At 42.5% G+C, this 21,583-nt stretch overlaps 1 protein-coding gene across 9 annotated transcripts in view; it reads right to left on the bottom strand.

The window, feature by feature from the left end:
* arhgef10la (Rho guanine nucleotide exchange factor (GEF) 10-like a) overlaps positions 1-21,583 on the bottom strand; it is a 193,693-nt gene that overhangs the window by 139,875 nt on the left and 32,235 nt on the right. For 3 of the 9 annotated variants that reach the window (XM_015958408.3, XM_070549544.1, XM_070549545.1), the window contains exons 4-10: positions 11,252-11,388; positions 7,613-7,678; positions 7,407-7,537; positions 6,135-6,227; positions 5,361-5,469; positions 4,285-4,385; positions 1,831-1,908 (exon numbers count right to left, since the gene is read on the bottom strand). In XM_015958408.3, coding sequence (XP_015813894.3) covers positions 1,831-1,908; positions 4,285-4,385; positions 5,361-5,469; positions 6,135-6,227; positions 7,407-7,537; positions 7,613-7,678; positions 11,252-11,388 — 715 coding nt within the window. Of the gene's footprint in view, positions 1-1,830; positions 1,909-4,284; positions 4,386-5,360; positions 5,470-6,134; positions 6,228-7,406; positions 7,538-7,612; positions 7,679-10,502; positions 10,558-11,251; positions 11,389-21,583 lie in introns of those variants that run through there. The other 6 variants (XM_015958409.3, XM_054732820.2, XM_054732814.2 and 3 more) reach the window with 6 other exon arrangements.

The following is a 21,583-nucleotide window of genomic DNA, read 5'->3' as shown; positions in this document are numbered from 1 at the left end:
TCCAAGTTCAGCTTTAAATGGTTTACAAGTCGTCCAGAAGGCCACCGCTAGGTTCTTGACAAAAACAAACTGATGTAGCCACATTACTCCAGTCCTGGGACATCTACATTGGCTTCCGGTTGTGTTCCGGGTACAATTTAAGCTTCTGGCCTTTGTGTGCAAGGTTTTAAATGGCCTAGCACCTGTATATCTTCCTGATCTGCTCACCCCCTATGTTCTGCAGCGCTCGCTGAGGTCAGCAGATCACCTCCTCCTCTGCACTCCCAGGGTGCTATAAATCACGGGGAGAGTGAGCATTTATCTATGTTGCCCCCCAGCTGTGAAATGCAATGCCGCTTAGTGTAAGGCAGGCTCCTTCTCTGGTGATTTTTAAATCTTGTTTAAAGACTCACTACAATGGATTGGCTTTTGGTTCGTCATTTGTTCGTATTGCTTTAGTTTTAATGTTAAGTGTTTATTTTTGCTTTATTTTGGTTTTTTGCTTGTGAAGCACTTTGGTCAGCTCTCATGCTGGACTTTAAATGTGCTCTATAAATAAAATGATGATGAGATTAATTTCACCAGGATGTGATGACTAATGGGACATTAAATCTGCTGTGCTCACAATCTAAAACATGCAAGAAACATGCTGGAAACAGACTCCAGTGCTGGCCTGTCGGCTCCACTTTATCAAGTCCAACAGGGACTGGACCGGCAACTCTGAAGTTGCAAGTGCGGTGTTCTGGCCACAGAGGGTGGTAGAGTGACATTTCATTAACCATTTAAAGGGTCATTTCAGCACATACTGGCTCAAGGAAATTATTTAAACCTCCCACTGTCTTTATGGGTGACCCCGCGAGGAAAGTTGACCACTGAACAGGATTGATGGTTTATCCCTTGAGGTCCACGTGGCATGGGTGAGGTGGTGCTCACTCCTCACCCCTGCCATGTGGACCCAAGGGATAAACCATCAACCCTGCTCAATGGTCAACTTTCCTCGTGGGGTCACACCCATTTGGACAGTGGGAGGGTTGAAAATATGAAAAAGTTGAATTGTATGGCTTTAATGGGGACAAATGATTATCCATACAATTTTATGATGATTTTTTCAATGGGCTGTACACATTTCACATAAATCAGTGTTCCTCTGGGCTCCATTTGACCCCAAGTTGTTTTAGATATGTAAATCATGCTTGTCTGTGTGTGTGCATGCATACGTGACCTAGAATCGCTCCTCAAGGGTGAAACATGTTTGTAATATTCCTGGAGAATAGGAGGGTTAACTTTTTTGTATCCGAACATTGGTAAGTTAACCTGGCTCACTTGTTTTCTCACTAAACAACCACTACATGATGCTTAAAGTGCAGAAACTCTGTGTTGGCTTGACTTTCAGCATCACAAAAAGGATGAAAAAGGTTTTCAAAGAAATGACCCTCTCTTAGTAACAAGCTCATCAACGTCACCGGATAGCAAAGTCGAAACGTTGCATCTCGACAAAGAAAGATTTTAAAGCACACAAGGCAGCCATTGATCACAGTTAATTCCATTTCAGTAGGTGCTCCTTTTATTTTTCTGTGATGATGAGATAAGAGGTCTCCTTTTCCCTCCTAACAAGAGAGAGATTAAAGAGGAGAGGCTGCACCCCATCCTGTGCAAACCTGACAGCTTCTCTTTAGCATCAGCGTGACGCCAAAAAAAAAACCTGCACGGCTGTTTTATCAGGATTATTTATGCAGAGACACCTTGATAATTTGATGGATATCTCTGCTCCTCTATTCAATGCGACTCATATTTGCTAAACTGTGAAGATATTACATGTGGCAGAGGAGGACAAGAGGACTAACAGCTCACCTGCAAGATCCTCCTCAGAGACTCCAGGTAGCTCCGCTCGCTCTGAATGATGGAGCCGAGGATATGGCGTCTGACAACCTGCGTAGACAACAGATCAGTCAGGAAATCTAGCTCTAAGAGGACATGATTGGACTGTGCTATGTGGCGAGCTTTCTGTTGAGCGCGGCGCAGGTTGATGGATTACACCATAATCACGCGTTAGTCACAGGAGGAAAAGACTCTGTGAGGAGATGCCGTGTTTGAACGAGGCCCTCCGTCTGAGAGCTGATTCGCTGCCAGGGCTGCAACATAAAAACAGCTGATCTGATGGAAAACTCACGGCTTTTCAAAGAGGATGGAGGGTTTAAAACAAATAGACATTAATAATTACCAAAGAACAAATGACTGCTTTAACGGCCTAAAGCTTAATCCTACAGCCATCGACTACAGAACATGATCCAGGCTGGAGAACACCATCGTTAGTGAACACAACCCAATACTTTTCTGGGTGTGAGTGTGTGAGTGTGTGTTGCAGGTTCCCAGCTGATTGGTGCTGATTGGACCTGGAGGTAGCTGGCCAGTGTCTCTGGAACAGACAATTAAATATCTATCCCTCCCTGGAGTCTCCACTGCTTCTTCCCCAGGAAAGTCCTGTGATTTATGTTTTCTTCCTTTCTCCTCTTGATTATGTTTCAGTACAAGTTTGTTACAAACACCTTCAAAGAAAATGTCCATTTTATTAAATGAAAGTTATTTCAAGTGCTGCAACAGGGTTACAAGTGCAATACATAAATAATTTGCAAATGTGTGCACCACAGATGTAAAGATTTTAGATCAACACACGCTCCAAGTCGTAAAAAAAAGCCAAATTTTTCGTGATGCACGCATGAAAAAACCTGCATGTTTTAGCAGTAAAAGGTTGCAGGTGATAAAACGATCCGCCTGCAGTCAAAAGCTGTCAGCTACTGAAACGTTTCAGAACATTACGAAACAATATAAAAGCAAAGATGCACGACAACACGAGGCCTCAAAATGTTGAGCAGCTGAAACCTCACAGCAAGTAAGATAAATCGCTTTACAATAACAAGCACAGCAACTGCTGACCTCAATTTGCAAACCCTTATTAGTTTAGTTAGAAGAATGCTGTGTTGGAAAGGCAACACATATCGGCGCTATTCTAAAAAATAAAAAACTGGGGAATGTGTGAAGCTGCTGCCACAACACCGACTCGTGTGTTGCTGGCAGGTTACAAAAAAGTCTTCAAGAAGAGCACAAATGAATGATTTCAGCTCTGTTCTGTTTACTTATGCAGCTCATTCACAATAAAGTCATTTTAAAAGGAGAACAAAAGGCTCTTCAGCCTGATGCATGTTCCACACAGAAAAGCTGTCAAATTGCAAGATTAAAGGTGTAGTGTGTAAGAATAGAGAAAGATGACATCATGTGGTCCAATCTGGTTACTGCAATAACTCACTGCTGTTTTGTGAGGTTCGTGGCTGTTACCAGTCACGGGTCAGCACCACAAGACTCTAGATAACAAGCAAAGACGAGTCATACACAGTAAGTTGATGAATACATTGTCATATCTGGTGCTAGCACTCTTGGATGTTTCACAGTACGGCGCACTTGCTACACTTATTACAGTAATAAGTGTTGTTTTTACCCGTCTGGCTGCCGCTAGCTTGCTTTTATTGCTCTGGGTGACTAATTTAAGGAAGTAAAACTCCACGATTGACTAACCATTCACTTTACAGACATTTCACTGTAATATTGAGTTGTTGGTCATTGAAAAAGTAGTTGGAGATGTTTTTAGAGCTATTTGCTTCTAATTCACCGTTAGCATTGTTGGCTCAGCTTTAGCCTCTAACCATCTTTACTCGATATAAGAGCAAAACAAAAAGATGCCGTGGCTTCAAGGAATAACTTATGGCTCACCCCTGATTATAGCTCTTGGCTCACTATTGTTACAGGCTTTGGTTTTTTAAACACTCTGGAGCTTTTTGCCAGCCATAGTTGGATTACAAATGTCGGTGCTGCGGTGTTAGCTAGCAGGAGACACAGCAACCTCACAGTAACTGATGGTAGCTACATCCTTCTTTTATTTTGAAAGGAGAAAAAGTGACAACACCTGCAGCAGACTGAGAATGAAGTATGTTTTGGGATTATTTCACTGTAGAAATCTTACTTTTATTTTTACACACTGCACCTTTAATACGCAGAAATCAGAGGTGTCTGGTTTGTTTTTCTAGACTCAACTTGGACTAAGATTACCCGTTTCTGGTCCCCAATCATGTCTGGATTCTCCACTTTCAATTTACCAAGGTGACAACCCTTCCCCAAAAACAGTACACCAAAAGAAGCATTGCAATCTCACAACTTTACAGCCTTTCTAGTAAAACTACTAGGTTCTAAGTTGTGAAAACCAATGTAGCTATTACACATTTTCATGTGTGACCGGGCTGCTGTCAGCCGCACCTGGTGGTTCGTCAGCCCCTCTGGCATCGGGCTCAACTGCGGGGGAGGATGCTTCACTTCTGACACAGCCACATCCAGGTATCCAGCATCATCCTCCTCCTCTGTAGGTTTCAAAAATGGAAGAGAGAGAGAGAGAGAAGCATACAGAACGGTTTAGGAGAGGCTGTGTGTGTGTGTGTGTGAATGAGTGTGTGTGACAAGGACAGAGAATAACAGAAAGGCAGCCTTCAGATCTCAGAGCAGCTGGAGACACACTGCGGCACGTTAAGTTTATTACCTCTAAAATATGAGGAAACTTCTGAACTCTCTGAAGAAGAAAAAACAGGAAATATGAGAAAGAGTGGAGGGGGAGAAAAAGAAGCCTTTGGGGAAAAAAACTCAATACTTTATCTATGTAGGCAGGCACAAAGACGATCCTACACACTCTCATCTCTGCATTGGCACAAAGACACATGACAGTTTTACCCAGAACCACAATAACACAGACACCAGAAGCTTCCACCGCTCCAATTAAAGACTTTTGGAATGAAAACAGAGGAAGGTTGGGAAAAAAATACAATGCTGTGCAGATTTCCCTCGATCAATCCCTAAAATAGCAGCTCTGTCCTCTTTACGGCTCTGTGATGGCTCAGAGGTTTGTTTGAGACATGCATCTGGCGTTTATGGTTTATGAAGCTGCCGGAGTCCTGGTTAGCAGAGGCTAATCTCCCTCAGCTGCAGGTGAGGCTTCCTGGAACACCACGCAGGGGTCTTCTTCTGACTTTGCACCACCACTCTGCCTGACTGAAAACCAAGACTGCTCGTCTTTTCCATTTGTTTTGATTACACTCACTAGGATGTCTTCTCTGCGGCATTTTTCATTTTCTCCCTAAAGGGATTTGTAAAAGAAAACTTTCTACTCCATCTACCTCAAAAGCTACTTTGGCTCGGCGAGATTTATAAGCCCCTTTTGATATCCAAGTGCCAGAAATAAGGAACACCAAAACATCAGTTTCATAACCTGCTTCTAAAAATAGACAAACTTTAATCGCCAAGAAAAGCTACGACTGAAGATTTCACACCGTTCGCTGGATTACCCGTTTGGTCTTTTCTCTGCAGGAAGGGGACTTTTCTCATGACGGCTATTTTGGTCCTCTCAAGCCCATCCTTGGTGCCGCTTCTTGCCGCCTTCATGAGCTGCTGGACCTGGTGGCGAACAGCACAGAGACACAACAAGGGAGCGTCAGAGCAGGAGATGCATGCCATGCTGCGGTGACTTGACAACTCGTGGTGCTCCTCTGAGTGAGAGTGAGAGGAGCGACGCCGTGTAGGCTCATGATGAACCTCACCATCTGCGACTCCCTGTGGGTCGCTGTACAGCTTCTAATCAGGGAGTCTGTGAGCATATCATGGAAGTATTATAGTCAGAGAGGGAGACGAGCGTGGGAGAATTCAGCCGACCACAAACTCCACCCCGAGCAACGCCGAGGCCCCGCAGCCAGACTCCACAGGCCCTAAACACACCCGGGGGGGTAGTATTTTTAAACGATGCTACATCAGAAAAGTAGGTTGTGAAGCAGGAGCAAGCGGAGCTGATGTTTGTGGAAGTAAGCATGCAGACTGATGTTCAATAATTAATGTGCTCCATAAATTTGTCTTGATATTAAAAGCAGGCAGGGGGAGATAAAAAGAGCCCAACAGACAAATCAATAGTCTCAAAGCAAAGTCACAGTGCAAAGGAACAGTTGAGAAGGATGGCAAAGAGAGCCAATTAAGCCGTTGTGTCAGCTGAGCATCCTTCAGCTGGGGGCGGATCATCAATCCTAAAGGTAAACATGTAGGGGAGCCGGATGTTGCTGCTGGAGATGTACCTTGATGTCGTAGTTGTTTCCAGACAGCCTCATGGCCAGTTCCCGCTTGGTCCTGGCACACCGGTCCCTCAGCCGACGCACGTCAGGGGAGAGCTACGGGTGGGCGGAGCAGGGAGGGGCGTGGGCGCAGGTTGCATCAAAGCAGGAAAAGTAGGAGAAACCAAGCAGAAAAACAAGGAAATGTAGGCAAAGTGATCAAGAAGGGGGTAAAAGGGAGCCGGGAATTAATCACAAGAACAGAGAGAGGAAGCTCGGAGCCCTGCTGTGGTCAGACGGGTTATGACTGATAGCTGCTGATTTATACTGAAGTTGGGAGTAAATATTAAACAAGCAGAGTCGACAGCAGCTCTCCCAGGTTCCTCAAACGAGAAGAGAACTTCAGGCGTGGGCTTGGAGGAGAATTAATTGGGTGAAACTAATTAAAAACAATGTGATTCTGATGAAGGCTGCCTTAGTGCTGCTGGGCCCTAATAGTCCAGCGTTTCTTCATTAATGGTAAAACCTCGGTCACCTGAACTCTTCCTGTTGTTCACTGGCCTGAGACAATCCTGCCTACAGAGCAGTGTGTGTGTGTGTGTGTGTGTGTGTGTGTGTGTGTGTGTGTGTGTGTGTGTGTGTGTGTGTGTGTGTGTGTGTGTGTGTACACCTCCCTGTAATCACCTGAGCGACTCATTTTCGGTCCCACCTCAAGAAGTTTCTCCTTACCTTTGACCTTGTTTATTTTCAAAGCATTGATTCAGCGGCAGATTATCTTAGATTACAGCAGCCGCACATGGAAAAAGAAAAATTACTTCAAAATGCAAATATAGCTAAAGCTAGGTATAAATCTACACATTAATAATGACTCAGCTGCAGGTTTTCCATGAGCCCGCCACGGTAAAGTCACATTAACGGCTGCTGGAGCACAAAGGGAAGGCAGCAGGAAGTGGGTGTGCGCACAGTGCCATCGTGTGGAGGAGGCACGTGCTGGAGCAAAGCGGTGATTAGACCAGCAGAAAACAGGATTTCTGAGGCTTTTCAAACAGAAACGTCTCCTGTTTACTTTCATCTCACATTGCTCGTATAAAGCTAGACAGCCTTTCATGCATTTTTCATGCCTTTTACAGCTTCCTTCCAGTTCCATACATTAATAAAGAGCGTAGCAACAGAGGAGCTGGAGATGAAACAGTCTCCTCGATTATTTCTTAACGATGGGAAACCATCCAGCCTGGCTTATATGGATGCCGTTATAAAACCACGTTCATCGGTTGGTGTGTGGGTTTAAGGACACACCTTGCTCTTGGTCGGTAGTTTGGTGTCAGTGTCCGACTGCTCGTCGTAGCTCTCAAACTCACTGGAGCTCCATCCGTTGTTCGCCTCCGCAGGAGCAGAGTCTCTCTGTATGTCCTCGTAGATCATGTCTGCTAAACAAAAACACGCAGGTCAAGGGTCATGAGTGGGCAAAGATTCAAAGCAAATATGATTCTGTAGCCGCTGACCTTCATTGGGGCACAGAGGTCCCTCACTGGGAACATCATCATAGATCACCTCTGCTGTCTCTGCTTCTGTGTCAGCAATAAAAATAAGAAAAACATTTAAAAATCAAAGCACATATAAGTTGGCTTTTCTACAGAAAAACAGCTTTTTCTGTGGAATCTCTGTTTGGTTTGATGTGTTCTGCTCCTGTTGTTACTTACTGCTCTCAGGAGGAAAAAAAGACACGCACATGCAGTTTTTCTTTGTCTAAATCTGTTGGGGCAAGCAGAATGAATAAAACCTGCTACCCTTTGAATATTTACATTTGCATTTAAGGATCCTCCTTCTCGGGATATCCAGAACCTCCCGTGTGTGTGTGTGCGTGTGTGTGTGTGTGTTGTCTTAATGACTTTGTGACGTAGCACGATTGTATCCAGCTTGTTTGAGCTATTGACCTGTTCTATCTCCATGCTTGGCAGGATTTGTCATTAACTGCTTTGAGAGTGTTTCAGCCTAATTTACCTCAGTGAGCTTTATTGATTTGGTTTTAAACTGTGATTTGTCCGCACACCATTCTAAGCTCCGAACAGCAACAATCACTGTTTTTTAATTAATCTTACCAGGGATGCCGTGGATTACACCGGCTAAAATTCCAAACGACCTTGGAGACAAGCTCAGAGGTGGAAAAAGATCATTTTTCTTCTTCTTTTAACAAGAGATTAGCTTCATGCCTGTTTCTTTTCCTTTTTTAAGCTCTTAATGACTTAACTCTTATTTTCGCTCAGGAACATTGCACAATGCAGACAAAAACATCTGAACTGGAGCCATCAGCCAAGCTAGCAGCACATCTACAAAGGGCGTTGTCCGCCTGGGAAACAAAGTTCTTCCTTCAGTGTTGTGAAGGCAAAGTTCTCTGCTGTTTGCAAACTTTACGCTGCAGCACAGCAGTGATTCACTGCAGGGGAACCAATAAATGCATGAACTGGGCAATTGACTAGATTTGAATTTTAATTTTGGTTCCAATTATTCACAAAAATTGTGCAATTGACCAATCATCATCATCATCATCATCACCATCATCTACTTTATTTCTATAGCACTTTCCAGCAACTAAGAGAAGAACCAAAGTGTTGTTAATGTGTAAAAAGTTGTATTAAAGATGTGGGAAACCCATTTAGTCAATACACTTGCAGAGGTCTCTGGTATGAACGAATGCCTTGCAAGCCATACTCGGGGCAAAAAAAGCCCAGAAGCGCTTGGATCAGCAAGGACAAGTCTGCTGCAGCAGAGAGTGGCAGAACACTGCAGGATTTGGACTCTTATTTCCTGATGTGTGAACACCTCTCCTCGAATTAGATAACAGCAATGCGGCTCAAACGCGGACTTGCAACATTGATGTTTTATCTCCACAAATAACACGTCTGGAGGAACTTCTGCTAGCTGAGACATGCTCTGCTGTTTGCTGGAGGCTTAACCAACAACAGCCTTCCCCGTCGTGAGTCCAGATGGATGAGTCCATGAATGTTAGTGACAGTGTGACGTAGATCTGTCAGGATTTTCTAATCCTAGAGCTTCACCGTCTGATTTCTATCAGAAGCTAATGCAGGAGATAGGTGTAGGAGACTATTTTCATGTTCAGCCTGCATCAAACGCTCAGAGTGACCCGTTAAAATCTGAAATTATCATTAAAAAGTTCCACACCTTTTAAACTAATCAACGACTCCAGCAAGGGCCAACAGAGGTATGCATAAAAACAAATAAAAGCTAAATATAGGTCAAACGACAGAACAGAGTCAAAGATAGCTCAATGAACTAAAAATATAGCTAAACCGCATGCTGAGGGAACGCCACAGTGTAAAGGTGAGTCATACTCTAAAACCAGCAGTGAAGGTGCTGGTTTTACCTCAAGTGGAAGGTCATTCCAGAGCTTAGGGGCCAAGACCGAGAACGCCGACACATGACTATTGAAATTGCCGTGTCACATTCTGTTAGCGTGCACACTCTCCCCTTGAAAATGGGAGAACAAAGGCAAGAGACACTGGCAGCATGGCATGCCTCAAATATTAAACCTCTATTTTAAATGACTACACCACTCATTCTGTTGCATGGGATCATTTTCCATACTGCTCTATTTCTGTTTTGCTTGAATAAACACATTTTTGCAGACTTACTTCCTGTTTGGACATCAGGCTCCTGTAGCATCTCAGTGCCATCTGTCCACCCGTTTTTCAAGTGGCTGATCAGGTTATTATAGCGTTATCAAATCTTACTAGATGTGTGAATGGACTGACTCTAATGAAACAACTACCTGAACTCTGGATGTTTTAAATCTTACAGAATCGGAAATAGCTCTTTGTGCTTTCAGACAAAGCTTTTTGTTGATCAAATCATACATTTCTGGGAGTATTTGTTTAGTATATCAGACTATATGATGATGAATCAGTGATAAAAGATCATAAAGTACGTTCTGGTGCACCCTGCAGAGCGATACTTTCAGTGTGCGTTGGCGGCACCTTCTGACGCTCTTATTTTGACACGCTGCACTTTAGCATTCTAAAAAAATGTTTTTAAAAAGGAGAAAAATATGTTTCCCCTCTTTAGTTTTGACAAAAATATTACAGTTTTATCTTTAATAGAGCGGTCCTGACTGACGCATCCAAAGAATAACAGTGAATCAGATCATTACAAAGAATGTGTCACGATCAGTCGAGGACGGAAACTGGAATCATTTCCCTAAGCCGTGCAGCGCAATGTTGATGGAAACTATAAAAGTCTGAACGGTTTTCAGAGCAAATTCATTCAACTTGTCAGGCTATTATTGTTCAAAATATGCCATCAAGTTAAAGTTAAAATTAGGAGGAATTAAACGAGGAGTTAGATTTCTCAATAGGAGTGGAATAAATAGGCCGTTACCTCGTGTGAAGTTAGTTTGCCTTTCTCTTTCTGTTCCAGACACTTCTGCTTTTCCATGGGTTTAACTATGAGGTGGCCTGTGTGAGAAAACGCCTCAAAGCAGGAGGGGGGCATGAAGAAACGCGGTGCAGTACTGCAGGGTTCCTTTACGTCTCATTTCTAAGCCACTTTCAAATATCAGCAGCACTGCTGACTGAGTGGAAATCCAAAAGCAATTTTCCCCAAGGAAATAGATCTCCATTGATCCTCCAACGGAATTAATTGGATTCATGTCATGTCTGTGCAGAAATCAAATCCCAGCAGAACATATGTGTGTCCCAGTCAGCATGCGGTCTTGTTGCTCTGTATATGAATGAGGCGCATACGCCGTTTGTGTCTTTTACGGCCGTCTGGCTTTTCACTGTAGTGATCGATAAGTCATTCAATGAACGTAGATTTGTTTTACGGTGTTGTTGCCCACTTTGATCAAGGTCACGACGTGCAGTAAGTAATAATTCCCAAATAGCAGCGCACAATTTATGCTGCCGGTGTCAATACGATGAGGCCACCGTGTTGTTTACTCACATCTGGAGGCCCAATTGGTTTTCTATCAGATCTGTTAACGGTGTGAACACTATAATACACAGGTGGGATGAGCCTGAATCCCACCACAGGCTTACTGTAGGTTTAATCTTTCTGGCCTCACATCGAACCTTCTCACTATAATATGAGATACATCAGTTGACTTTCAGAGTAATTCAGTCTGATACCTTCAGAGACATCCCTCGAGTCACAGCTTTCCTTGCTGTGGTCTCCTGAATCAGACGATGTCGCTTCTGACAACGACACTGCAGGAAGACCGTCTCCTGGAGCTGGAGAGCTGAGACCGGCTGGTGCTGCTGAGGTCCTGGAAGGTACCCAAACATTAGTACGGTTAAACCAACACTGCAAGCCTCATTACAAGTAAGGGTAGGATGAGTGGGGGTGGTAATCCAAAAACACACTCCCTGATGTCTGGCATACCGACACTCAAAGTATTAGGGTGTCTATGGAGTTAATCCATTTTATTTTGTTTATCTTTAGGAATTAAAGCACGCCCTAAGTGTGGGCTGGTGCAAGCAGCTGTGGGCGGGGCATCAGGGATCGCCGCTACGATCTCCTGGGGCTCATGCCAACATGGACAATCCTATGGAGGAATCTTACAGACACACACAGGTGATCACATGAATTATTTATTACTATTTGCCTTTCAGTAACATTGTTATTGTTATACACTGACTGGCAAACAAAAAGCTGCCTCCTGGGTTTAACTAAGCAAGTAGGAGCCTCCTATTGGATAATTACTGCGTGGGCGATTATCTTTCCGCTGGCAACATGCTATTTAACCCCAATCAGGGTAAGAAGAGAGGCTGATGAAGTGATGCACCCATTAGGCCTAGTGCCTCCTGTACAAGCCTGTGGGGCAGATTTCAAATCACATTGTGGATATTTTGAAGTGGTTAGAAAATAAATCAATTGTAAACATTTTTTGACTAATTTCCTTTTTTACTATTGGATTTTCAAAAAACTTTAATGTTAAAAAAATTGTTTTCCAAATCTTCTACTGCTACTACTAAACTTTATTTATATAGCGCCTTCACATGGCCCAAGGACCAAACAAAGCGCTGCACAGCAGAAATAAACATAAAAATAAAAACATATAAAACCATTTAAAAACATGTAGATAAAATCTAGGTGGGGCAGCAAAAAAGTGCAAAGCCATCCATTAACGAGACTCTTCGTGAGTAAAAAGTAGCTAAAGAATAAAAGTGTGTTTTCAGCTGGCTCTTAAACTTGCCGAGGGTGGTGGCCTGTTTAACACATGTAGGTTGCTCATTCCAGAGCCTCGGCCCCAGCACCGAGAAAGCACGACCCCCTCGAGATTGTAGTCTGTGTTAAGGAACAACCAACAGTCCTTGCTGTGCTGCCCGAAGGTTCCTTGCAGGAACATAAGGATGGATCAGATCCAATAGATAACGTGGATCCAACTCATTTAAACATTTAAAAACAAACACCAGAAATGTAAACAAAATTCTAAAAGAGGCTGGAAGCCAGTGTAGGGATGCCGAGACGGGCATGATGTGTTCAGATCTCCTGGTACCAGTCAGTAACCTGGCTGCTGCATTTTGGACCTTCTGCAGTTTCGCTATGGAGGTCTGCTTGATGCCTGCATAAAGCGAGTTACAGTAGTCCAGTCTGGTGGTAATGAAGGCGTTGATGACAGTTTCCAGATGTTTATGTGAAAGAAGCGGCTTAATCCTAGCTATTCTCCTGAGATGGAAATAGCAGGATCTGATTGTTCCATTGACCTGGCTGTCCAGTGTGAGCTCTACATCCAACTTCACCCCAGGTTGGTGACCACAGCCTTCTCAAAAGGCGCTAATGAAGGAGAGTCGATCCCTTGGACACATCCATGTTTGTTTTTCGGGCCGAACAGGATAGTCTCAGTTTTATTCTGGTTGAAGAACAATAAATTCTGAGCCATCCATAACTTGACCTCCTCCAAGCAATCCACTTGAGTTATTGCATGATACTGGTAAATAGATTTGACAGTCATCCGCATACAGGTGAAACTTGACGTTGTGCCGACGAAACAAGTCACCCAGCGACAGCAGATAGAGGGAAAAGAGGAGAGGTGCTAAGACTGAACCCTGAGGCACTCCACATCGCAAATCAGCAGTATCAGACGAACAGTCCCTCAGTCTTACACAAAAATTCCTCCCTGACAGGTAAAATTTTATCCACTGGAGTGCTAAGCCCAATATTTCCACCCAGTGCTCCAGTCGACCAATCAGGATATTGTGGTCTACGGTGTCAAATGCAGCAGTCAAGTCCAATAGTACTAAAATCACAGCCTCCCCACAATCGTTTGTCATCAGGATATCATTCAAAATCTTGTTCTTTTTTTTCAGTATTAATGACATAATGACTTTCCTACACTTCTCTCAGCTTCGTTTACTGTCATCATTAGATGTCTGGTACTGAAAACTCTAAGTTTGCTAACCACATTCCTCTGAATCATCATCCTGGAAATAATTTGTTCGGGTTTGTTGTCGAATCATTATCTCTCTTGCCTGCAGTTTGCTGTAGTCACTGCTTGTTTTGAATGCAAGCTTCAGAACATCACAGGGGAAAATCTTGTTGACGCAACCATTACTGAGCCTGTGTTGATGCTGCCGGTGAGTTTTTGTCCTCCCCCACACGACTGATTGTATGACAGCATCCAGCGTACAGGAGGGTCGCATTTACACTAATTAAATCTGTCCTTCCTCCTAACGTCAGAGCAGTCAGCAAGCAGGATGCGAGACCTGAAGAAAAACATGGATTTCAAATTAAATTAGAAGAAAAGACTCGTGATTTGGGACAGCTGGGTGAAACTTTAGCAGAGACAGTAATTAAAGCTTTTTCACTCATTTTAATACATTTTCTGTGGTCTCTAGTGTACACGAATGACTTGTGAGTCATTTTCTTTGGAAAAAAGCTCTGGTGCTCCTGTTTCAGGAAGAAGTTGTTACCCAGAAGACAGGGCAGGATTTACAGTCTTACTCATTATTATTTATGCTATTTGAATATCTCGCCTCTGATTGGCTAACAGCAACACCACTCTACCACTGACTATTTGCTTTGCAACGTTGATGTTTCATCTCCACAAATAACACAAGCCTAAAGGAGTTCTGCCATGTTGTGGAGTTGCTAATGCTAACAGTTAGCTTTTACTTGCTCAGATGCCACTTTGCTCTCTCCTGGATGCTAAATCAACAACAGCGTTCCCCATTGTGAACCAAATTGGGTGAGTTCATGAATGTTAAAATGACATGTAGAAGTTATTTCCACTTTAACCAAGTCCTTAAAGCGTGGGGTTCAGCGATTGTGTTAGTAGACACTTTACAAACTTCACATGAGACAGCACTCTGCAGCCCTCTGCTAACCAGAAACTGCACTTAACAGTTTTGAGGAGCCAAGTAGGTGTCCTAGGGGGTGCTCTTTACCTGCTTAATGGCTGTTAGATATTTTCTGTGCTAGTAGCTAATAAAAGGCTAGCACTCAGCGTTTTTTAATTTGTGAATTAAAAAACAAAAGAAGGAGAAAAAAGTTGTTTGCTTTGGAGCTTTAAGCACAGAGCTAGTGAAAATCGACACATCCTACTCTCATCGGATGAGCTGAGGGAGGCTATGACTGCTGGACGATACACTGATCACTTTCCACACTCTACTACTTTCTTCTACAATTTGCTCTTAAACTGCATTATTTCCTGCTATTTCAGCTGTTAACTTTATTTTTTCTCTAAGTGTTTTTCTCCCCAGAAAAAGCTACAATGATGTTCTGCTGAGCTGTGGTGGCCTCATGGAGGGGGACATCGTTGTGAACATTGCTGCTAACCACTTAATCATTCTCTCTCTGCTGATAATAACATTTTACTTTCTTTGACGTTGGATGTGCTACTACTAGTTTACCCTTTAATTATAGATTCACTAGGATAAATACAATAACGTTCATCTCTCACCAAATAGAATATTTACTAAAAAATCACATTGTAACAATAGAAACACTACTTGGTATGTATGTTTTGTGTGTGTGTGTGCGTGCGCTCGAACTTCTCCATCCCCAGTGAGTCATGGAGGATGGCTGCTTATACTGAGCCAGGATCCTCTGGAGGTTTCTTCCTGTTAAAAGGGAGTTTTCCTCTCCACTGTCGCTGCATGCTTGCTTAGTATGAGGATTGCTGTAAAGACTCTGACACTAGTCAGTGACTCGATGCAACCTGCTGGGTTCCTTATATAGGAAACTTTTTACTGATTGGCTTAATGAACTGAGCTGTACTGGAATGTTTACTATAGGTGCTTTTATAGGACACACCATGCCGGCATATCAGCGTAATATTACCGCAATGGTATGTCTATAAACGCGCCATGCCGGCATGGCGTTGCGCAACTATTGCGGCATTCGTTCTGCCTCGCTTGGTAGTAATATCGCTGCATGAGCCCCTCGCCTCTAACAGCTAAACGCGTGTCAGCACCGCTAATCCCTTTGGAGCAAATGTGGTAGCCCCCCCCCAGCAAAAGAGGGTGGTCCCGTTAGTCACATGTACTGCGCGCTGAGTGCCGGCCGGAAGGAAAGCCGGCTGGACGGACGCGGAGACCACAGAGATTTTAGCCGTGCGAGCGGACGAACAAATTAGTTCCCTTTGTACGTGGACGGTGAGAGACAGCCAGCTGTTCGACAGAGTGGTGAAAACACCGGCTGAGCGGGGCGTCAAGCGGGACAAAAAGCAGGTCACATCAAAGCTAAAGGTCCTGAAAAAGACATTTCATCAGTCTGACGTGTCTTCCGTCTGACGCTGAAAGCGCGACCCTGTATGTCACATGTGTGTGTGTGTGTGTGGGGGGGGGGGGGCGCAGCGACCTCCCTATATACCGTCTTGGTTGGAGAGGTGGCAGTTTATTCTAGCTTCAGCTTTGCTACTATAAATGCCAAAATCCCCCCACGGAGCCGCAGCAAATCCCGTTTCGAAAACGCTATTGTCCTGTAAAAACAGCTTAAGTGAAGGTCCTTGAGACGGCTCTAGTCCTGATTTGGCGCTTCATGAACTTGAATTGAATTGAACTAAATTATGAAATCACAGATTGATGGTGACCTGGTTTTATTGCTACTGGACATGTAAGTAGGCATAGATTTTGTCCAACAATGTGGATCTTTTTACTTTGTGGCTTATTTATCTAGTTAGCTCATTGTTAGCTCTAACTACAGCTGGCTGCTGCAGGGCTGTTTATGACAGTTGTCGATCCGTTTTAAACCAGTAGGATGGAGAAGCTGGAAACTTTTTAGTGTTACTTTAATTTTCAGTGTGACGTAGATATGTGTGGCAATTTCTGACCTGAGCTGTTCCCTGTCTATTTTCTTTCACCTGTTAATGGACAAAATGGGGTTAGAAGACTATTTTCACATTCAGCCTGCATATGCCAGCAGCAGATGGTCGAGTTTTGTTTGTTAATGAGAAAGAAATGACAAACGGTGTAGATCTCCTTTAAAAAGTAGTCTCAGTTCAGGATGTGAGTTTGCCTCATCTTTATGTCTGAAAGGAGACATAAAGCCCTGCCAGCAAGCTGTATTAAAGGTACTGATAATAGTCATTTGGTTTTGCAGTGGTGTCAAATTCCCCAGACAGCTTAGCATTACTCTGATGCATTCTCCATGATACAGATGAATTCATCTCCATCTAAACGATAAAACTCATCTCCACCCACATAAGAACGAAACAAAAAAAAGGGCGATTTGTCAGCGCTCGTCTTGCGATGAACTGATCTGTTGTCATTAGAATTGCCTGCGTGGAAAAGGAGCAGCTACAGAACAATGGCGATACACAGCTCGTCTGGCTGACTGCACGCATTCATGTCAGGTTTGAGTGATTTGAGCGGCGCAGCTATCGATCCAGGCGTATCTTTGCACACCCCTTCACAACTTATCGGAGCCTATAAGCCCTCGTGAGTCCTATAGCTCAAGGAGAGAGAGGGGAATCATTTTTAATGCAAATGACACCGCCCGGGAAAGAGCACAGCCTGAAGTGGAAGCTGGCTGAATGCAAATCTCACACTTCCATCTGTTTCCACTCCATTGAGCTAGCACGCCTGGGCTTTACCTGCTTTGGCCCCTCATCTCTCATGAGAATAGATGTTCTTTAAAACTGCCCGAGCATTGTGCTGACCCGACTCCAGCTCAGTTTGTCCTCAGGTCATAAATCTGCTCTGTAAACATCTGCCCACCCCTCCTTTCACGCCACTGTCACAACATACACAGTGGTACTGCTAACAGTCCTCCATACAGGGTGCTTTCTAGTTATTTACCAGCCTGTGCATTTAGTTTGTCGTATCATTAGATTTTGAAACAAGATGGTTTGTTATGTTTTTGCCAGGCTTTTCCAACAGCGGCAACAAGGTTAGAGGTCTGCAGATAAAGTGGCTGTGACAAAATAAAGGCTTTCTCTGAGGCACTTCAGAGGTTCTCACAAGGATGGACGTGGGCATTTCCAACACATCACCTGTGTGGTGGCTGTGGTTGGCACTAAATGCACCATGAATAATTACCGTGGGTTTCTCAGCAGAAATAGTTACTTTTATATATCCTCATGTTGTTGATGCAGTGATGTGTCACACACACACACACACACACACACACACACACACACACACACACACACACACACACACACACACACACACACTTCTTCCTTCTCTCTCCCCCTCTCTCTCACACTTCTGTCTCCATATCTGTTGGTATTTTAAACAACTGAAAATATTTCTTATAAAAAAGAAAAAAAGAGATTTTTGAGAGGGCACAAATGTGACGCTTAGGGGGACACTGTTAAAAAAGGGTAGAATACAGACTCTCTACGGGCTTGGTAAAAGAGGCACAATGGTTGTCATGGTACCACTGTTGAGGCTCTGTGCAATCATTTTAATGAAAACTATCCATCAAGGGGTAAAAAAAAGACAAAAGTCAGAGTCATCAAATGTTAGCAAACATACAAAACTTACAGGGAAGAAAAGCTTTCCTGGGCTTAAGAACCTGCAACAAGCTGAGGTGCGAGGTTAACAAAAAGCTATATTCCTGCAGTAACTGTCCCAGAGTAATTTTGGCAGTATTATTCTAAAACTGCTGACAGATCTGGGGGATGTGCTGACAGTCTTAACTCCTATGTGGAAAGTGCTATTGATAGCTCTTCTTTTTAAAGGCCAGACTATTGACTAAACCCAAAGGGAAATGTGCACTCAGCAGAAATGCATGAGAAATTACCAAGACCTCACGGTGGCTTTACCACACACACACACACACCCACACATATACACTGGAGCAAGTTAACACCTGTGCAGAAACCCAGCCTGGTCATTTCAGCACAGGAAAGCCCACAGGAATCCAAACCCTGAAGCCAGCAGAGGTTTCTGAGCACACTTCCTAGAAACACGGGCTAGTGGCAAAGTGAGAAGTAATCAAATTTTGTGTCCCTGTACGCTGCCATCACAATGCAATAGAAACTGGAGGGGTACACTGAGCCACGGGGTGTTATACTTGATTGTTTTTTAGATTTAGTCACTTTAGCTTCATCTGAAAAATTAATACTAGAAAACTAGCAAAAGTTACAAAACTAAAAAAAGCCCATATATATATATATATATATATATATATATATATATATATATATATATATATATATATATATATATATATATATACACATATATATATATATACATATATATATATACACATATATATATATACATATATACATATATATATATATACACACATATATATATATACATATATACATATATATATATATACATATATACATATATATATATATATATATATATATATATATATATATATATATATATATATATATATACACATATATATATATATATATATATATATACACACATATATATATACACACATATATATATATATATATATATACACACATATATATATACACACATATATATATACACACATATATATATATATATATATATATATATATATATATATATACACATATATATATATATACACATATATATAATATATATATATATATATATATATATATATATATATATATATTAGAGGTGCTGGAAAAATCGATTCAATTCTGAATCGGGATTCTTATTTATAAAGATTCAGAATCGATTCCAAGAACTCAAATATTTGGCATGTTACAGGTTTGAGATGCACTTTTTTGATCTTTGTTAGGAGAGTCAGTACTCCGTTTACTTTTGTGGTCCCATAAATTGAGATGATTTATGTTTGAATCTGCTGATAAGAGGGCACTTGAATGTAATTGTTTCCATACTCAGAAATTTGAGATATTGTCATATTTATTTTCTAAGTTGATAAATGAGTACTCAGGATTACTCATGTAACTTGTTTCTACACATACTTGAAAAGTATTTGACCGTGTTACTTTCAAAGCTACTGTTAGGTAACTACAGATGTGTTACATTTTACAAGGTAAACAAAAATAAATGTTGCCTTTTGGTCAAAAGATTGCTTCTGTTTACAGTTTTAGAATCACTTTAGTTTACATTGTAAATTTGCATTTTTGAAGCATGACCAGTTTAAAGTCAAATAAAAATGTCCCATAGCTTTAACTAACTTGTACAACAAAGTAGTTAATCCTGGAGCTGACACTCTTTGTTAATACTGATTGTGAATTGATTTAAATTGAGAATCGAGAATCGATTCTGAATCGAATCGGCACCCCAAGAATCGGAATCGAATCAAATTGTGAGTTGCTCTAAGATTCACATCCCTAATACATATATGTGTGTGTGTGTGTGTGTGTGTGTGTGTGTGTGTGTGTGTGTGTGTGTGTGTGTGTGTGTGTGTGTGTGTGTGTGTGTGTGTGTGTGTGTGTGTGTGTGTGTGTGTGTGTGTGTGTGTGTGTGTGTGTGTGTGTGTGTGTGTGTGTTTATTATTCCCATTAGAATGACTTTTGTTTGTTGTCTGTGACTGAATTATTGTCAGTACACATCTGGAATGACTTTATGCATCTCGGCAGATTTAATTTCTCACTACTGATTCTAAACGTCGCTGATAATAAACAAGTGTTTAGTTCAATTTGTCTGAACATAAAAATCCAGCTAAATCAGATTCAGCTGTCAAATCATCTAAACCACTACAGCATTTACTCTATGTGGAACAGAATAATGTAGTTAGCATCCATTTCATACCCTACACATCCTAATGGTGCTGCATACCTACACAGGTGCTTGTTTGCTGCTCTACGGGCTGATTAGGCCATTCCTCAGTTTGGAGGCAGACAGACGTGTGCTTTGAATTATGTGTGAACTCATAACACACCTTGAAGCAACACTAACAGGAGGCGGTGGGAGCTGTCACTCATACTGTCATACATACAGGACCTGAGCAGACTTCTAATCAGACTCCTTACCCAGCCTGCAGGTGCTGAGCTGTGAGAAGGGCATTAACTACCTGAATACAGATGGGTGGAGCTTTTCTCCTTCAACTCAAAGAAGTGAAAAATGAAAATGGAGTAAGGGAGCAAGTCCTCGCAGACACGATGTCCCAGTTTGTCAGCACTGTACATCTGTCAAAGTGTTTACATTTCACAGCAAAGATACTCACAATAGTTGTTAGAACAAATGGATTTGTGAGTCACATCTAATGGGAACAACTTAGGGAATGGTTAATGCCAAACTGGGATTAAAACGATGAAAAGTAGCTGTTACGTTTAGACGTAATCACACAAGTTTGTGACTCAAGCTCAGTCCGCATCACTCTGGATGGTTTCTTCTAAACTGATGTCATTTTCTCAGTTTGTGGAAAGACCTTGGTCCACAAAAACCAAACTAAAGTGCTAAAATTCACCTGGAAAATATGTCCATGCCAACTGCATATAAAAATTATTCCCTCAGAACTCCATCCATCCATCCATCCATTGTCTGAACCCGCTTGTCCATGTAGGGTCGCGGGGGGCTGGTGCCTATCTCCAGCGGTCAACGGGCAATCAGGCGGGGTACACCCTGGACAGGGAGCCAGTCCATCGCAGGGCAACACAGAGACGCACAGGACAAACAATCGCGCACGCACGCACACAGACACACACACACACACACACCTAAGGAGAATTTAGACAGACCAATCTACCTAACAGTCATGTTTTTGGACTGTGGGAGGAAGCCGGAGTACCCGGACAGAACCCACGCATGCACAGGGAGAACATGCAAACTCCATGCAGGAAGATCCCAGGCCGGGAAGCGAACCCATCACTCTCGCTAAACTCTTTTTTCATTAATAGTTCAGAAATTTCTGTTTCTTTTTTAAGGAAGTTCAGCACATAACTGATATTTTAATGATGTCAGTGTTGAGGGTCTGACCTCATGAGGAAATTACTATGCAGTGATTTTCTCCAAAATGACTGTGCTTAAATTGCTCTGGAAAGCAAATAATCACATCAGCGCCAAGAAACTTCATTTCCCATGATGCTTTGCACACGGAAGCATTGGGTGATGTTACCGCCTAGTACCAGA

This window comes from Nothobranchius furzeri, chromosome 3 (assembly GCF_043380555.1).
Source record: "Nothobranchius furzeri strain GRZ-AD chromosome 3, NfurGRZ-RIMD1, whole genome shotgun sequence".
NCBI lineage: Eukaryota > Metazoa > Chordata > Actinopteri > Cyprinodontiformes > Nothobranchiidae > Nothobranchius > Nothobranchius furzeri.
The sequence above is the reverse complement of the archived record's forward strand: the minus strand, read 5'-3'. Positions and strand labels throughout refer to the sequence as shown.